Source organism: Mobula hypostoma, chromosome 4 (genome assembly GCF_963921235.1).
Source record: "Mobula hypostoma chromosome 4, sMobHyp1.1, whole genome shotgun sequence".
Classification (NCBI taxonomy): Eukaryota; Metazoa; Chordata; class Chondrichthyes; order Myliobatiformes; family Myliobatidae; genus Mobula; species Mobula hypostoma.
In genome coordinates this window covers 39,574,419-39,593,079 of record NC_086100.1, presented here as the reverse complement: position 1 = coordinate 39,593,079, position 18,661 = coordinate 39,574,419, and the positions used below count along the sequence as shown (strand labels likewise).

General features: G+C 37.4%; 2 protein-coding genes across 2 annotated transcripts in view; one reads left to right on the top strand and one right to left on the bottom strand.

Annotated features, from left to right (window-relative positions):
* LOC134345265 (uncharacterized) overlaps positions 1-15,847 on the bottom strand; it is a 38,362-nt gene extending 22,515 nt beyond the window's left edge. Inside the window, exons 1-5 of the mRNA XM_063045665.1 lie at positions 15,489-15,847; positions 14,482-14,640; positions 8,184-8,309; positions 4,398-4,538; positions 1,416-1,543 (exon numbers count right to left, since the gene is read on the bottom strand). Of these exons, the coding sequence (XP_062901735.1) occupies positions 1,416-1,543; positions 4,398-4,538; positions 8,184-8,309; positions 14,482-14,640; positions 15,489-15,834 (900 nt within the window). The 5' untranslated portion in view covers positions 15,835-15,847. The remainder of the gene's footprint in view (positions 1-1,415; positions 1,544-4,397; positions 4,539-8,183; positions 8,310-14,481; positions 14,641-15,488) is intronic.
* dcun1d1 (DCN1, defective in cullin neddylation 1, domain containing 1 (S. cerevisiae)) overlaps positions 15,435-18,661 on the top strand; it is an 84,023-nt gene continuing 80,796 nt past the window's right edge. Inside the window, exon 1 of the mRNA XM_063045667.1 lies at positions 15,435-15,592. The gene's annotated coding sequence lies outside the window, so the exon portion shown is untranslated. The remainder of the gene's footprint in view (positions 15,593-18,661) is intronic.

Below are 18,661 nucleotides of genomic sequence, written 5' to 3'. Positions count from 1 at the left end.
ACCAACTATATATATTTTATAAAGACTTTTCAAATTCAGTGCAAAGAGCAAGATCCTTAAAGGGACTAGCATAAATCTATCCATCATCTTGCTACCATGTAAGGTTTCATATTCTTGTGACAGTATGAAGCATGTTCTAATTCTGGCATTGAGAAAAGCAGTTGACATATTATTGCACTTAGACGTAACAAGCTACTTGAAAATTATTGATATATCCAGTCATGCTTCGGGCGAGAGAAAATAGATATAGGTTCAAGACCTGCAGGTCGGGTGTTAAATCACATTTAACAGAAATGATTGGTTACTCGAATAATTCAGAGGACTAAGATTCCTTTGCAATTATCATCTTTCATTCCCTCAAGGAGAATTCAGATATTTGATCTATCATGAAGTCACTTATTCAGAGATAATTCACATGTGTGCAGATCTATATTGTAATATAACAAATTAGTTATCTAATTAAGTACTTCTCTTTTTCAGGTCTCTTTGTTTCTGCCTTATATGGGCAATGCCATAGGTTTAATTGAGGTTTATGATTGCACTGGTCATTTTTCAGAGTCAAAAAAAGTGGGGCTATCAATAAAAAGTGCAGAATTTTTTGACAAAGCCATAATTTATTCACTTACGTAGTCATTGAAATCTAAAAAGGAAGGTTCTGGGTACTAACATTGCCAATAATTTTTCACAAATAAACCTTTTTATCAGTTATGTATAATACTTCCAACTTGATTCATTACAAGTAAATGGTTGTATCTGACAGCTTTTCTTTTAATATCTTTATCACATAGTTACACTGACTAATAAGTTTATAAATAGTTTAGTGTGTTTATATCTTGGACTCCTTTCATACTACACAATTAGTGCCTTTATCATTTCAAATGAATTTTTCTATTCTATAATTCCTGGAATTTTTGATGAACCTAATTGCTTCACAAACGTTACAAATGGATAATTGTTTTAACTTATTCCCAGCAAAAGTCAAACAATAATAAACTTACACAGAGGTAAAATAGGACTGAGAAAATTCATGGGACTATTTTATATCCCCATTGTTATTTTATAACAATTGTAGATACCACTGGATGCCTTCCTGAACTGGGGTACAGGGTTTCCCCACCTGGGGTCCATGCACCCCTTGCTTAATAGTATCGGTCTACGGTTGGGACACCCTGGGGTAATAGTGCTGCAAACATTTACATTCAAACTAAAAAAAAAATCTATATATAGGGTTTGATATTACAATGAATATGAGGACAGTTTTAAGCTAGGGAAACATGAAACACTGCAAAATCTGGTTTACAGCTGTCAAATTCAATACTCAAATATATAGGAATTTGGACAGCTGTATTATTAAATTTCTTTTAATATTAGGGATAGATGCTTCTTCTTACAAACATATTTCACCCTCATTTTACCTTGTTTCGTTCTTCAATATTATAGGTTTTAGGAAAAATTGCCTTATCACTTCCATTTTTCTCAATTCCTCTCTGCTGAAGGTACAATTGCCATTTGGTTTCAAAAGAGAACCAATTCTCACGGTAATCTATAAAGATGAACACATATAAACATGCAAACCACATTTAGAATGTGTACATAGCAACAACTTGGAAATTCAGACCTGGATAAAGAGATATTGATTATACTTTACATTCTTCACACACCCTCTACTTATTCATCTCTGCCCCATCATTACCGACACAGCTTTTGGATTTCTCTCTGCTTTCTGTATTTTTCTTCCCAAATATAATTGTCTTGCTATCTTTTACATTTCTTCAAATTTATTTCTAAGTTCTCTCTCCTAATTTTTCCTCAATAGCTATTATTGTTATACGTGTTTTGTTCTGGAATAGGATAGCTTATAAGCAGCATGGTATTATTTTTAACACAGTTCTATCATTATACAACTGTTCCATTACAACACATAGTACATAGGACCTGTATTAACTTAGCTCTAAAATCCCGCCACCCTTCTGTGATGAACGCAAGTCATGTCCAAAAGCTGCAGCAGGACTGACTGAACTTGGAATGTTCCATCTCAGCCCTTCAGGAGCTGGGCCAACAATACCAAACCAACTCAATATGGCATAACATTTCCCAATGTCTTTCGAACAACAAAAATGAGAATGAAGTAAGAAATCAAAGGCCAGTGTTTTTGCTCTATGAAGGTTGGTATTTGGACACCTTTTTTTTTAAACCTTCTAGCCCTTCACACACAGAGTGAAAGAGAGCTAATACTTGTGGCCAGTAAAATGATCAGTCACATACTCTGTTAGCCATCACTCAGCTTTTACAGGAATAGCTATGAAAATATTATTTAATAAACCTTTTTAGTTATATCAACACTTATGATTTCTATTTAAGTTTCCATTGTTAACAGGGATGAATTAACAATATTATATCTTATAGACATAATTGCCAATCTTTACAGGCATCAGTTCTCTTCTATGTCATGGATATTTATTCAGACAGCAGCAGCCTTAGCTCTGTGGCAGCATTCTTACCACGGGCTTTATGGGTCACAAGGGCTTTGTAAAAGTGAAGCATGCAAGGAAGTCTAATACTAAAATTAAATAATGAATCCCTGAATGGCCACATGATGGAGGGATGCCATTCAGCTTATCAGGTCTGTACTGATTCTAAGCAAAATCAGCGAAGGTAGTCCAATCCCCCACAGCTCCGCAAATCTATTCCTTCCAGCTCCCTGCTGTAGACTACAACTGAATGTGGCTTCACTCTCACTCGTAGTGTACCCACATATTCTAACCATTAATTGTGCAAAAAGGAATTGGCAAGGGAACCAAAAGTGATATGAGGACAATCACCAACATGCTTTCTCCTCGTTTCCTGACCCCTTTGTGAATGAGAATAGTTTCTCTTTATCTACTCTGTCTATGCTCTTCATGATTTTAAATATATCCATCAGATTATATATTCCTCCTGTTCCAAAGAGAATAACTCAACTTCTCCCGTCTGTCCATGTAACTGCAATCACTCATTCCTGCAATTATTTTGGTAAACCTCTCCACCATATCCTGACCAAAGCCTTTACTAAAATTTTTACTAAACTGTAGCATCAAGAGCAATACTCCAATTGTCATGAAGACGCATTGTGAATTCCTTGATCTTGTACTCTTTACTCTTGTTACTAAAAGGTTTTCGAGTTTGCACTTCATTAAGAAGCAGTAGGAAAGACTCAGAAAGCTAGTGCTAAAGGGAAAGCAAGGGCCATGAGTTGACTGTTGGAATCAGATTGGATTTTGAAGCTTTGGACACTACCTCACTTCTTTAATATACGGTATTTCTGTTTTTGCACATTTTTAATAATCTATTCAATACATGTAATTGATTTGCTTGTTTATTTATTATTATGTTTTATTTTATTTATTATTATTATTTGTTTTTCTCTCTCTGCTAGATTATGTATTGCATTGAACTGCTGCTGCTAAGTTAACAAATTTCACGTCACATGCCGGTGATAATAAACCTGATTCGGATTCTGATGCTTGATTTTCCTCTGGATAGAACATAGAACATAAAACGTAGAAATCCACAGCACATTGCAGGCCCTTTAGCCCACAATGTTGAGCCGACCATGAAACTGCTTAGAATTTCCCTACTGCATAGCCCTGTAGTTTTTCTAAGCTCCATGTACCTATCTAAGAGTCTCTTAAAAGACCCTATTGAATTCACTTCCACCACCGCCGCCAGCAGTGGATTCCACGTACCCACCACTCTCTGTGTGAAAAACGTACCCCTGACATCTCCTCTATACTTACTTACAAGCACCTTAAAACCATGCCCCCTCGTGTTAGCCATTTCAGCCTGGGGAAAAAGCCTCTGGCTATCCACACAATCAATGCCTCTCATTATGTTATGCACCAGTTTCCTCCGAAAGTGTGGAAAGGGTAGCTTGAGATTTAGGCAGAATTGATGGATATATGAGGGAGATTTGCTTACAGGAAGATAGAGGGGGGAGGAGGGGTAGCTGCAATTGAAGGGAATGCTCTGACAGCTGACCTGGACTTGATGGACTGAATAAGTCCTGGGAAGTATACTACACAGAGCATGAACACATTTGCCATAAAAATACAGAGATGACCTACTGGCATGACCAGAGCATAACTAAATTGTGCATATATGTACAATACATGAATTTTAAATTGGTGTTAAATCCATATCTATTTCTTTATTTATGAAAACATAAGTAGATGAGTCAAATTATGAGATTTTAAAACAGAGAGCTGTTAGTAATCTCAGTGTTCTTGAACGCAAAGTAAGTAGCAAGATGTTTTCACAATGCTTATTTTTGTAACGCTTTTGATTTATTTTAGTTGGGTTTATAAAATGTATTGTAGAAATATGTTGAATTTGATTTAAGAAATGAAATTGGAGATTACCTGAAAAGTGTTTCATCTTCCTTTCACAGTATTGTTCTGCAGTTGGCATCAGTTCCACCATCCTCCATCCCCACTGAGCAATAGGCTTCCCTTGAATGGCAAATGATGTGAAAAGTGCTGTACAGAAAGTACCTAGAAACCCTACAGATGAACATGTTCAATGTTAATGCTTTGGATAATAAATAAGAACCAAACTGAATTCTTTGCATAATTAAATAACAATTTGCTTTTTCCTTGAAATTGTTTTTTTAAAAAATGAGCTAATTATGTAGTTCAAAACACCATTCTGTTTCATTGTATCAAAAATCAGTGCAATCAGATAGTCCTCCTTCCTTTATTCCAAAGCCCAAATGCTAGTCAAGTAAAGGTACAGAATAATTTAGCAACTGGTATCCAGGACTGAAACAAACAAAACCCTGCATACCTAAACGAAATACAAGTCCAATTCGAAAAGGCGAGGATGTTTATTTCCCTCTTTTTAATCATTTTCACTTTTATGTCACTTCTAAATGTCTTACTTGAACCATCCACCGGTATGTACACAGGTGTCAAGCAGAAGACAGAATCTAAAATCTTAGTTCCAATTTAAGAACTAATAATAAGGTGGTCCTAGAGTCAAGAAGGAATGAACAGGCTAGGTATTTTCCCTCAAAAGGTATGAGAGATGGCAAAGTAAGGGAATTATAAAATTCTCGGCTACTCAGTATAATTCATTTGGCACAAAAAAGGGACGAGTAGAGTATAGTAGTAGCCTTGGATGCAGAAAAAGCATTTGATAGATTAGAATGGGATTTTTTATTTAAAGTATTAGAAAAATATGGGTTAGGAACATCTTTTATAAATTGGATTAAAATTTTAAATTCTAACCCTAAGGCTAAAGTAGTGACAAACTCTCAAATTTCAACACCATTCCAGTTAAAAAGGTCAACTAGACAAGGTTGTCCATTATCACCTGCTTTATTTGTACTGGCGATAGAGCCATTAGCAGAACTAATCAGAATTGATCCAGATATTATGGGTTTTAGAGTTAATCAGGAGGAATATAAAATTAATCTTTTTGCCGATGATGTTTTGATTTACTTAACAAACCCACAACATTAGTTACATAAATTATCTTCTAGATTGGATGAATATGGGAAGGTATCAGGTTATAAAGTAAATTGGGATAAAAGTGAAATTTTACCTCTTACTAAAGGAGACTATAGTCAATATCGGCTAGCAACCCAATTTAGATGGCCGGTAAATGGTATAAAGTATTTAGGTATAAGACTTGATAATGATGTAAAGAATTTATATAAATTTAATTATTTACCACTATTGAAAAAAATTCAAGAAGATCTTGACAAATGGATGATACTACCAATAACATTAGTAGGTAGAGTCAATGTTGTAAAAATGAACATATTTCCTAGATTACAGTATTTGTTTCAAACATTACCAATACAATTGCCACAGAAATTTTTTCAAGAGTTAAATAAATATGTGAGAAAATTTCTTTGGAAAGGTAAAATGTCAAGAATATCATTGGAAAAATGGACATGTAAATTTGAATTAGGAGGGTTACAACTTCCAAACTTTAAGAATTATTATAAAGCAAATCAACTTAGATTTATTGTATCCTTCTTCGATGATCGAAAACCAGCATGGATTAAAATAGAATTAGACAAGATAGGAGAAAATAGACCTGAAGATTTTATATATAAATGGGAATCTAAATGGATACGGGAAAAGAAAGAATCTCCTATATTAATACATTTGATTGATCTATGGAATAAGATAAATGTTGATAATGAAATACAGAAATCTTTATTAGCAAGGAAACCTTTGTTCCAAAACAGACTTATTCCTTTTACAATGGACAATCAACTTTTATATAATTGGTACCAAAAAGGGATTAAATTTATAGGAAATTGTTATGAACGAGGTATATTGATGTCATTTGAACAACTAAAGGATAAATACAAAATATCAAATAACACTTTCTTTTGTTACCTTCAATTAAGGGTTACTTAGAAGGTAAGCTGGGTCAAACAATGTTTTTGCCAAAACCTAATGAAATTGAAACTTTAATTCAAAAAGGGAAAAGTAAAAAATTTATTTCTTGTATGTATAATTTGATTCAAAAACAGACAATTAAACAAGGAATCCATAAGTCAAAACAAAAATGGGAAACAGATCTGAATATTAATATTGATGAAACAAATTGGTCAAGACTCTCTCTTGACAGTATGACAAATACAATAAATGTTCGACTTAGATTAGTACAATATAATTTTTTACACCAATTATATATTACACCACAAAAAATAAATAGATTAAATTCAAATCTATCCGATAAATGCTTTCGGTGTAATCAAGAAATTGGTACTTTCTTACATTCTACTTGGTCTTGTTTTAAAATTCAACCCTTTTGGATAAATTTAAGAGTCTTATTGGAACAAATTACTGGAACTCAACTTCCACATAACCCTGTATTATTTCTACTAGGTGATATTGAAGGGATAAAGCTGAAACTTAAATTGAATAAATATCAGAAAGAATTTATAAAAATTGCATTGGCAGTAGCTAAGGAGACTATAGCAGTTACTTGGAAATCTGATTCGTATTTAAGTATGAATCGTTGGAATAATGAAATGTCTAGTTCTATTCCACTCGAAAAAATTACTTATAATTTAAGAGATAAATATGTAACATTTTTGAATATTTTGCGCCCTTATTTACAAAAGATAGGATGGCATATTTAAGTGCTCCGATAAAGACCTTGGTCCCTTGGGGAAAGTAACGAATAAGTATACCAAATTTATTTTGAATTCCATGGAGCATGTGGAAACCTTCCAATACCCAGGCGGCTCTTCTTTTTTTTTTCTTCTTTTCTTTTTTAGGTAGGACTTTATATGGGGGGGGGGAGGGTTAAGGGGAGGGGGGAGGGTTAAGGGGAGGGGGGAGGGTAGATATTATCTTTTCATGTATTCTTTTTGAAAACTCAATAAAAATTATATTTTTAAAAAAATTATGAAAGCTTTAAACCAATAGACATAGGGAGCGTTTCCATTTGAACAAAAGCATAACTAGAGGCCATGACCAAGAGGCTTTCGACAAGCATTACACAAGGATGTTCTAAAGGATCACCTTCACCCACAACATGAAAGTGTTTGAAGTGAAAAGTATTACATATTTAAGGGATGACTGGATAAATATAAGAGGGAGATGGAAAAGTCAAGCTAAGCAGGAGAACGAGAGAGTAATACGGTGCTATCTAGAGTGAGATAAGGAATAAGAAAGGCGGGTGCTCAAGTAAGGCACAAATAATGAGATGAATAGTTGGGTCAAACAGCCTGCTTCTCTCTTGTTTGTAATTTTAAGTAACATACACAACAAAACATAGACAAGCAGGAGTAAAAATGAGTTGGACACAATACTATATCAGTTGGAATTAATGATTCTTGAATTAATTATCCCTAATTGTTTCACTTATGAAAGCAGAGTTCATAACTGAGCTATTTACATCAATAAAGTACCTCTGTTTAAAGCATCTACATTCTATGACATTACTCAGATGATTTAAAAAAGCTAACATAAGGATATTTTACTACAATGTAATTTTTTTCGTTGGAAACATTAAAGCTGTTGTCTGACTGCACTCATTCTACATACTGTGAATGTTATTTTGGGAAAATCTGAACAGAGTTCTATTACGGTTTCTGATATTATCATGGAGCAATACCCTTAATATCATCCAGGTAGAGGTCAGGTATTGCCAGCAAGGTATTAATTCAAGCATGTTACCTGCTGGATAACTGTGTGTCATTCGCCCACATTCAATGCTGGCTTGTAGGAGGTCATTTAGTTGCTCAGCCTTTGAGTAGCACATACCGACGCACATAGTTCTCGCTGCTGCTCCAAATTTAGGTTCTGTGAATTGACGTGTGACAGAAATTAAGAACGGTGCTTCAAATTCCACATGACCTCAGTACATGCCAAAGCAACTACGAGGAACACTGGTTATTTTTTATTTTTCAAAAGTGCAGCTTTTACTTGACTTATGGTTCGTCTGTGTTCTTGCTTTGTATTGCTACTACAATCGTTAATTCAAATTAACCTTTGGTTATTCTCACCAATTTAGATGTTAAATTTTATTCATAAATGAATAAGGCTTATTTAATAATCTCATGATAAATTCAAACCTATGCTAATGCATTCCAAATGTGTTGGCCAAGTTCTATGACAATTCTGTTACGTTCAAGTGTGAAATTTTAAACCTATCAGTTTGTGGCTTTAGCTTTCAAGAATACCTAACTGTAACTTCACAAAATTACTGAATGCATCAGACTATTTCCACTAAATTATTCAAAATTCACCAAAACATTCATTGTTACTAATACAATTTGTAGTCCTACATCCTGAAATAATTCGGAACTTGTTTTGACATGCTCAAAGTTCAAAGTAAATTTACTATCAAAGTACATATATGTCACCACATACGATCCTGAGATTCATCTTCGTACTCAATAAATCTAATAACTATAATGGAATCAATGAAAGACCACACCAACAGGGTGGACAACCAGTGTGCAAAAACAAACTGTGCAAATACAAGAAAGAAAGAAGGAAAAAATAATGAAGCAGTGAATATCAAGAACATGAGATCAAGAGTCCATAGGTTGTGGGAATAGGTCAGTGAAGTATCCCCTCTGGCTCAAGAGCCTGATGGTTGAGGGGTATTAACTGTTCCTGAACCAGGTAGTATGAGTCCTGAGTCTCCTGTACCTTCTTCCTTATTGACAGCAGTGAGAAAAGAGCGTGACTGAGAGTGGATACTGCTTTTCTAGAACAACATTCAGTGTAGAGGTGCTCAATGGCGGGGAGCACTGAGCATCCCAGTGCTCTATAACCCTACAGTGTTATGTCAGTTTTTTAGCATTTAAGTAGTTTTTTGCCTGTAAGAAAAATTTAGAGTATTTTGCATCTCCCATAACCTCAAAGTATTTTCAAGCAACATACATCAAAGTTGCTGGTGAACGCAGCAGGCCAGGCAGCATCTATAGGAAGAGGCGCAGTCGACGTTTCAGGCCGGGACCCTTCGTCAGGATTTTCAAAGTATTTTCTATGTATTTATTGACATTAGATACATTTAAAATATTTTGGCCATGCCCTATGTTGTGGTGTAAAGATCATAGCAGAATTTTCTAATTTTCTCAGATTATTATGCATAGCTATAAAATATAAATCTAAATACGCTGCCCCTTCCCTATCTCAACCTGCCGACTTCCACTTGAAATAACCACATGGAAATTACGCGGTGGAAAGAAGTCACTTAGCTAACATCATTATGGAGAAAAGGCCGAGTTCACTTAACCTATTCTCATAAGGCATGATCCCCAATCCAGACAACATCCTTGTAAATCTCCTCTGCACCCTTTCTTTGGATTCCACATCCACCCTGAAGTGAGGTGACCAGACTGAGCACAGTACTCCAAGTGGGGTCTGACCAGGGTCCTATATAGCTGCAACATTACCTCTCAGCTCTTAAACTCAATCCCACAGATGATGAAGGCCAATGCACCGTATGTCTTCTTAACCATAGAGTCAACCTGCGCAGCAGTTTTGAGTGTCCTATGGACTCGGACCCCAAGATCCCTCTAATCCTCCACACTGCCAAGAGTCTTACCATTAATACTATATGCTGCCATCTTATTTGACCTACCAAAATGAACCACTTCACACTATCTGGGTTGAACTCCATCTGCCACTTCTCAGCCCAGTTTTGCATCCTATCGATGTTCCACTGTAACCTCTGACAGCCCTCCACACTATCCACAACACCCCCAACCTTTGTGTCATCAGCAAATTTACTAACCAATCCCTCCACTTCCTCATCCAGGTACATAGCCTTTTCTCCTTGAAGCGACAGAGGATGAGAGGTGACCTGATAGAGGTGTATAAGATGATGACAGGCATTGATCATCTGGATAGTCAGAGGCTTTTTCCCAAGCTTTCTATGCTGAGAGTGGTGAGTGCATAGAATGGGCTGCCAGCGGCAGTGGTGGAGGCAGATATGATAGGGTCTTTTAAAAGACTCCTGGATAGGTACATGGAGCTTAGAAAAATAGAGGGCTATGGGTAACCGTAGGTAATTTCTAAGGTAAGGACATGTTTGGCACAGCTTTGTGGGCTGAAGGGCCTGTATTGTGCTGTAGGTTTTCTATGTTTCTACGTTTCTATTATGTAGCCTGGATCATTCTTGAATGAAAAGGTAACACACACAAATTGTTGGAGGAAATCAGCAGGTCAAGCAGCACCTATGAAAAGGAATAAAGAGTCGACGTTTCGGGCTGAGACTCTTCTTCAGGACTGGAAAGGAAGGGAGCAGAAGCCAGAGCTGGGGAAAGGGAAGGAATACAAGCTGGAAACTAGGTGAGGGGAAGGTAGGTGGGAGTGAAGTGAAAAGCTGGGAGGTGATAGATAGAAAAGATGAAGAGCTGAAGAAAAAGGAACCTGATAGGAGAGGAGATTGCACCATGGGAGAAAGGGAAGGAGGAAGGGCGTAAGAGAACAGTGACAGGCAGATGAGGAGAAGACAAGAGGTAAGAGGGGAGTCTGAATGGGGAATTGAAAAAGAGAAAAGGAGGCGGGAAAGAAATTTACAGAAGTTAGAGAAAACAATGTCCTTGCCGTCAGTTTGGAGGCTACCCAGACGGAATATGAGGTGCTGTTCCTCCAACCTGAGAGTGGCCTCATCAGGGCAGTGGAGAAAGCCATGGACCAACATGTTGGAATGGAAGTGGGGATTGTAATTAAGATAGCTCAGTTTGTTAATACTGCTTGTTGCAGACAGAACAAGGGTGCTTGAATAAAAAATTTTCTTCTACTTTCTATACTAAACTTTCTTTGATTTATTCTTGATCCTACATTTTCCTTTTTTGTCCTATAGCTGTTGTAAACAATTTGCTCTTAATTCAAATTTTGTATGCTTCCATAATTGTAAAGACATTATTATTGCCTTTAATTCTCACCATTAACAAGCAAAATAAAAATCAAAGTACTTCTTCATGCTTTTGCAATAATAAGTGACACCCTGATCATTCTGTGTTATTCATTCGTTATGTGTCATGCCATTTGATGTGGGCAATCGTGGTCCTTCCATGACCATGATTGTTCTTGCCAAATTTTTCTACGTAAGTAGTTTGCCATTGCCTTCTTCTGGGCGGTGGTTTTATAAGATGGGCGACACCAGCCACCCAAACAACCATCCACTACCTGCCCCATGGTTTCACGTGACCCTGACTGGGGATGGGGGCTAGGCAAGTACTACATCTTGCCCAAGATAGACAGAAAATTTAAAAATTTTGTAATAATATCTAATCTTGAACTATACATATCTCTTATGATAAAATAGCTTGATTAGCTTTCTCTCACTGCCTGATATGTGAATTACTGTCTTGAGATTCCCTTATTGTTTGCCTTCACTATTTCCATTCCGATGCTATTATGTTTTTTTATCAAACTATATCAACATTACACTTAGTGATACTGAAGTCAGAACTTGGTCCATTCCTTTGACTTATCAATAGCTTCCTTTAACTTCTATTTAACTATACTTCCTATTTTGGTGTTATCTGGTAACTTCAATGACATCCCCTTTTGGCTAATGTCCAATTCATTTATTTGTGTTATACTTACAGTGAACAAAGAATCTCTGGGTTGGATGTGGTGACATGTATGTACTCTGATTATAAACTTTACTTTGAACTTTGAAGTACCCCAGAACTGGATCTTGAGAATTACCAACGCTTACACTCCTCAAGTCCTACTCTCCTGAACAAAGTTAATGCTATTTGGTAGTTATACTCCTTAAAAAATCTCTAATAATTGAGAAATGACCACTTCTATGTAATAAAAAATGAAAAAAATTATCCCATTAATTAAAAATACATTTACACCATATCCATTAGGCACTGCTGTCTATTTTGAGATCTATGTTAACTCAATACATCATCACATCATCATTTCATTCTTTGCTAAAGCCTTTGCATTTCACTTACATTAAACTAACTACTCTAGATTACATTGCATTAGCAATGCAACTATTTCATCACTAGTCCAGATTTGCACTGTTGGATCTTTCGTGACTACATGAAACAGTGTCAGCCAAGCCACTATTATAGAAAGTTAGTTCTTTTTCAATGGGAAACATTTCTCTGACCTGCTTCAAAGTTTGCATTGACTTAAATCTTCTATTTTTTTGCTGAGAATTTATGGACTTTATTTTGTCCCTAAATTTATCTCCAACATCCATTATCTTATGACCCTTCTCCCAGTCCCTCTTGGTGGTATATGCAATGGTGCAGTACCTGATCTCTGTTGTTATCTGTGAAGAGTTTGCATGCTCCCTTTGTAACAGTGTAGGTTTCATCCAGATGTTCCAGTTCCCTCCCATATGTCAAAGACATTGTGATAAGTTAATTCCTTACTGTAAATTACCCCTTGGAGATTATTGGCACAGTTATTCAGCATATAGAAGGCCATTTGGAACAACATACCCATGCTAACCAAATTGCCTTCCTGAACTAGCTGCATTTGCCTGTGTTTGGCCCATATCTCTCTAAACCTTTCCTATCTATATAACAAGAAATGATAAATCAGAGTTGGTCATGTGTTAAAGAGAATAAGTTGTAGAATTATAGAAAAGTAGGGGAGTGGGTGAGGGACTTATAGGATTGCTCCCCTGGGTGCTGACATGGACCCAATGGTCTGCATGGGTTCCATCTATGTCACTATAAATATATTTTGTACTTCCAGTCCATTATCTCTCTTTAGATTCAACATTTTCATGAAAATCATCTTCTGCTTCTACATTTATTAGTGTGTCCAGTTCCTAATCAGTTGCAGTACTATTCTAAATACATTGCTTGCTAATATTGTAAATGGATCATTCTATTTGGGCAACATACCCCTCCTGTTTGACCTTCAAAAAGCATTCCAAGCCATTTCTGTCTCACCAGTCACCATTCAGTCTCAATTTCTATATCAACAAGGTGTTTAATCATATTGTCACAATCCAAAGTCCTGTTCACCTTTCCTATAAACCTCTGCACAGATTCCATCTGTTCTCTGCCACATTGTCAATATCAAAGTCACCTTTAATCAAAGACAAGAGATGTTCTCTGTAATTCATGACATTTTCTGTGGCCAAGGTATATTCTCTGCACTTGTTCATAATGTTCAGTGCTTTTCCCCTTTATGATTTAATGTATCCTTGAGCAATATTGCAGAAGATTATTCCCACCACATGAAAGTTCTTAGTTTGCCTTTCATTTTGACCAGAAAATGCATGACTAAGTATTTTCATGAGCAGAGTGCAATAAAGCTTAGATTATCTGATGGATAGCTGTGCTTCCCTGATGACTAATTGATCATGTATTGATACACCATATATATTCACCCATTCTTCACTGTGGGCAATTCATGCATGGACAACAATAAGTATCCTGACTATTCTTGTCTATCTTGGTAAGAAAAAATCAGAAGAAAACACCTTTAACATTATATCAAATACATGAAAAAACAATTGGGATAGCTCTAAAACTAATCTCACTTTAGAATTGGATTAATGACTGTTATGTGAATTAAATCTGCCATTCTGAATATTACTGGTTTGTACTGCCGATTTTTAATGTGTAGGAACAGCAATCCATCCACAATTTATAGACTGATATACCTACTTAAACCCTCCAAGGACCACAACCTTGTCGGGTTTGGAGGCTTGAGCGCCTTAATAACCCGGAGAGCTAACGTTGACTGGAGTCAGCGCTCTATGCTCTTGGTAGGGTCCCCCGTGTCAAACAAGACAAAGGGTAGAGGCCAGACTAAGAGTGGTTCCCCGGTCCTTCAGGTTCGGGGGTACAGCTCAGGTCTAACAACCAGGACCGGTGAAAAAAAAGGAACAGCAATGAAGAATCCTTCCGCATCTGTGTGTGACCGCACACGCCAAACAGAGATGGAGAACCTCCATTGCTGCCCTCAACTCCAGCGGCGTAACTGGCAGTATCTATACATGCTTGCAGTGAGATGGAATGATTTTCACCTTTTCTCTTTAAAGCTGTGCATCCTTTGGAGGAATAGATTTTTGTCCGGAGTTCGGCTCCTTCTGATGCTGCTTGTAAATGACGATTCTGATACGTATGCAAAACCAGGAGATATCTTTTTGCAGCTTGGTTGCAAAATTCTTGAATAGAATCCCAGGCTGAAAGAACAACACAGGTTTCCATTTCCCATTAGCATTAGGGCAATCTTGCGGTGCAGCGTAATATCTTCAATCAAATGCACGGAATGCAATACAGTACAGATCGTTCAACTCTGAGATAGGCGTAACTAAAAGAACTGAACATCCTGGAAATATACCCATAGAGTCAGAGCTTTAACCGAGAATCCACACTTTAAAAGTTTACTTCATTTCTGGCTCTAGTGTCGATGTAACTGCTATATGCAATATATTCAACACATTGACTTAGACATACATATCAACCTTTAAAGTTTGGTTTCGAAATGTTGGTATCTCCAGAAAAATAACTGGTAAAATCCGATACACGAGCTGCTACTATCGTCACCATTTCTGGTCTACTTTACAAACACTTCAGTGCGTTATCTAGAACGTTGAAATAGAGTTCGGTATTTTGAATCAGTTCGATAATTATTTTTATATATCCGAACGTGGACAAAAGAGAAAAAAAATCATCCTTTAGGAGCTGTGTGTTTTGTTTTGAACTGGGTCTTTAATAAATGTGTTGAACGCACTGGAGAGTTTGTGACATTCGGCGACGTACTGCTGACAGTTAAAGTAGCAGGTTAAAAAGCAAGAGGCGGAAAGGTCCAGGAGCAGTGAAACCGGACGCACGCTTTTTAACTCATGTGTTTTTACATTTAACAGCACACGAAGATAGTTTGAGCCATGGAATCGTGTGAACGGACGGTGTTCACCGGCGGGCAGCGATACGTCTTGCCAATGTCAAGCCTCTGATGGATGACAATACTTAAATTAGCCTGTTCGGAAAGAAACACATAACCAATTATAGGACTGGACAGAAAACTCACCAGAAGCTAACGCTTCGGCAGTCGCCATGTGCATCAGAGTATCAAACGGAGCCCTCCACTGAAATGATTTCATTGTGTCTATCTCTGCTAATAAATCAGAGTCGGTAAGTTTTAATCCAGCTTTGGAGCACTGGTGGGTGACATTGTTATAGCCTATGGCATTCCCGAGTGCGCCAAGGACCATGGCGGCCTCGTACTTCTCCATTTTACCAACCCCCAGAAAGAACCCTGAGCGCCAAGTCAGTTTCCTCGACTGTGTCGAGTATCCACGCCGAGCACTAAGTAGTGTCAGGTCTCCCAAGCCACGCCCCTCATCTCCTTTCACGCGAGTTACGATTTTCACCATTAGTGACTTGAAACTTCCTGATTAAGTAGACTGTGTTAAAAAGCAAACATGTTTAAAGTTTCAAAGTTACCCACAGGGATTCGCCGTACACAAATAAATACCGCAAGTTGCATTCAACCTGTAACGTTGATGGATCAAACCACCTATCTTCACGTTAGAGGGAGAAACATTCGGTTCACTTTGAATATTAGTCTAAAAGTAGCGAAGTATTTTATATACAATATTTTACCTGTGATTATTGACACTACTTCATTAAAGTTCTGAAACTTTCAAACGGGTTCTCAAGACGCCGGCTCTCATTTCAACCGTGAAACAGGGCTGCTGCCACAGAAGAGTTTTCTTTTTCACAATCCTTACTTCTTAATCTCTGAAAATCAGTGGTAATCTGCAGCAAAGGAGTGCTGTTGTAACAAAATACTAAAATAGCGTGGCAAATGCTATATTTGTAATTTACACTTCAATTTATCTGTAAAACGGAGAAATTATTGTCTGAATTATCCAAGTGTTAAAGAGGCAACACCTAATTACTTCAATAGAACTTACGTTCAGTTTTTATGGTTGCATCGAAATCCTCAAAATAAAACGCCAGAGGAAGTGTAAAAGGGATTTCCTTTATGAGCAACCATACAGAGAGATATTTACATTTAGGAAGATGCATTTTCTAAAAGCGGATTCTTTTTCTCCAAATAACAACACGCATTAAAGATGGGAATAAGATTATTTTATAAGTAAAATTGTGATGCATTTCTTCAGCCTTATCTAGATTCAGAACACGATGATACCGATCTTTCAACATGCCTACTGAAGCAGCAAACCAGAACGCGTCCGCAAGAAAACCAACCGGGTCTCAACCTTTCCTGCCCAGCATCAAGGACAACCCTGTTGCTATTTGTTTCATCGTCTTCCCAGAGCTGGTTTAATGACTGCTAAACAATTATAGTTTTGCTTAAGGCCATAAGACAAAGGAGCAGAATTAGGCCGTTCGGCCCATCGAGTTGGTTCCGACATTCCATTATGGCTGATTCATTTTCCCTCTCAACCCCATTCTTCTGCCTTCTCCCCGTAATCTTCAACGCCCTGACTAATTAAGAACCTATCAACCACCACTTTAAATATGCCCAATGGTCTGGCCTCCCAAGTCTCTGTGGCAATGAATTCCATAGATTCACTACCCTCTGACTAAAAAAAGTTTTGTAACAAGAAACGATGGTGAATTGAGCAGTATCAATCTTGCTGTTCATTTGTTGAATAATGTGAGGTCCTCCGTTAGTCGGAGTCGATCGCGTGGACGGTCAGAGGCGTTTTCCGAGGGCTGAAGTGGCTAACACGAGAGGGCACAGTTTGAAGGTGCTTGGAAGTAGGTACAGAGGAGTTGTCAGGGGTAAGTTTTTTTGCGCAGATAGTGGTGAGTGCCTGGAATGCGACGGTGATGGAGGCGGATACAATAGGGTCTTTTAAGAGACTCCTGGATAGGGACATGGAACTTAGAAAAATAGAGGTTTATGGGTAACACGAGGTAATTTCTAAAGTAAGTATATGTTTGGCAAAGCATTGTGGGCCGAAGGGCCTGTATTGTGCGATAGGTTTTCTATATTTCTCCATGACCATGGATATACAGTAGCAGTTACGTGATGTGCAATCACTGACGTACGATATGGAGAACAAGTTGTTGTCCATGCAGCACACTTCTCCTTTCCACGCAACTGATAAATCCAAAGGAACGGCAGAGACCGACCTAGTTTGGCACCAGCTCCGAGGCAAGGTAGCAGAAGTTTGAGATCGGAGTTTTCCTTCTCATAGACGAGCTGGAGACCATGGTTGACGCGCCCCATCTGCCCGGACTGCGGAATAAAAGCTGGAGAAATCTTAACATGTTTGCTTTTGAGTACCAATATCCCGATAATGAATGATTGATTATGTAATGCTGCCCATAGATCCTCCAATCGACAGTTTAGTGATTGTGTTTAGAGATCATTTATGATGTTTAGCAGCAAAAGTGGATTGTGATTTCAAAATCATAGCTTTGAGAATGCAAATTCTGGTAATTTCTTACAAAGTTCAAGTTCAAAGTTAATTCCTAAATTTCACTTGATTTATATATAAAATATACGTCGACCATCTAATGTGGAATCTGGTGCAGAGCGCAAGTTATGTGCTGTATAAAGAATTACTGTACATTTGATTTGAAATTAACCCAAAATTAGCAATATCCACGATAGCTGACGAACTACATCATTCGTTTTTGCAGAGGACAGAATGCACTCATTTCAGTGAATTCCTGGCCATTGATATCTATTTTAATATTTCACCTACGTTTTGAAAAGACCGATCGTAATCGTTATTTCCAATATCTAGTTCGATGCAAGATGGAAACAAACAAATGTATGCTATTTGTGATGTGCCTTTTATGCATATTCTCGATATTTTATTAATTGTGTGTTATGCCATTTGTCATTCTATAAACTTCGTAGACTGCAGTTAGCAATGAATAGAGTCACGGATTCATAGAGCACGACAGCACAGAAATAGGCCTTTCGGTCCATCTAGTCCGTGCCGAACCGTTAATCTGCCTAGGCCGTTTATCCGCACCCGGACCATCGCCCTCCATGTCCCTTCCATCCACGTGCTTATCCAAATTTATCTTAATCATTGAAACCGAAATCGCACCCACTACTTTCCCTGGCAGATTGTTCCACACACGTACCACCTTCTGAGTGAAGAATTCCTCTCCTCAGGTTCTGCTTAAATATTTCACCTTTTGCCCTAACCTATAATCCCTAGTTCTAGTTTGTCCAAACTCAATGGAAAAGCTAATTGCACTTACCCT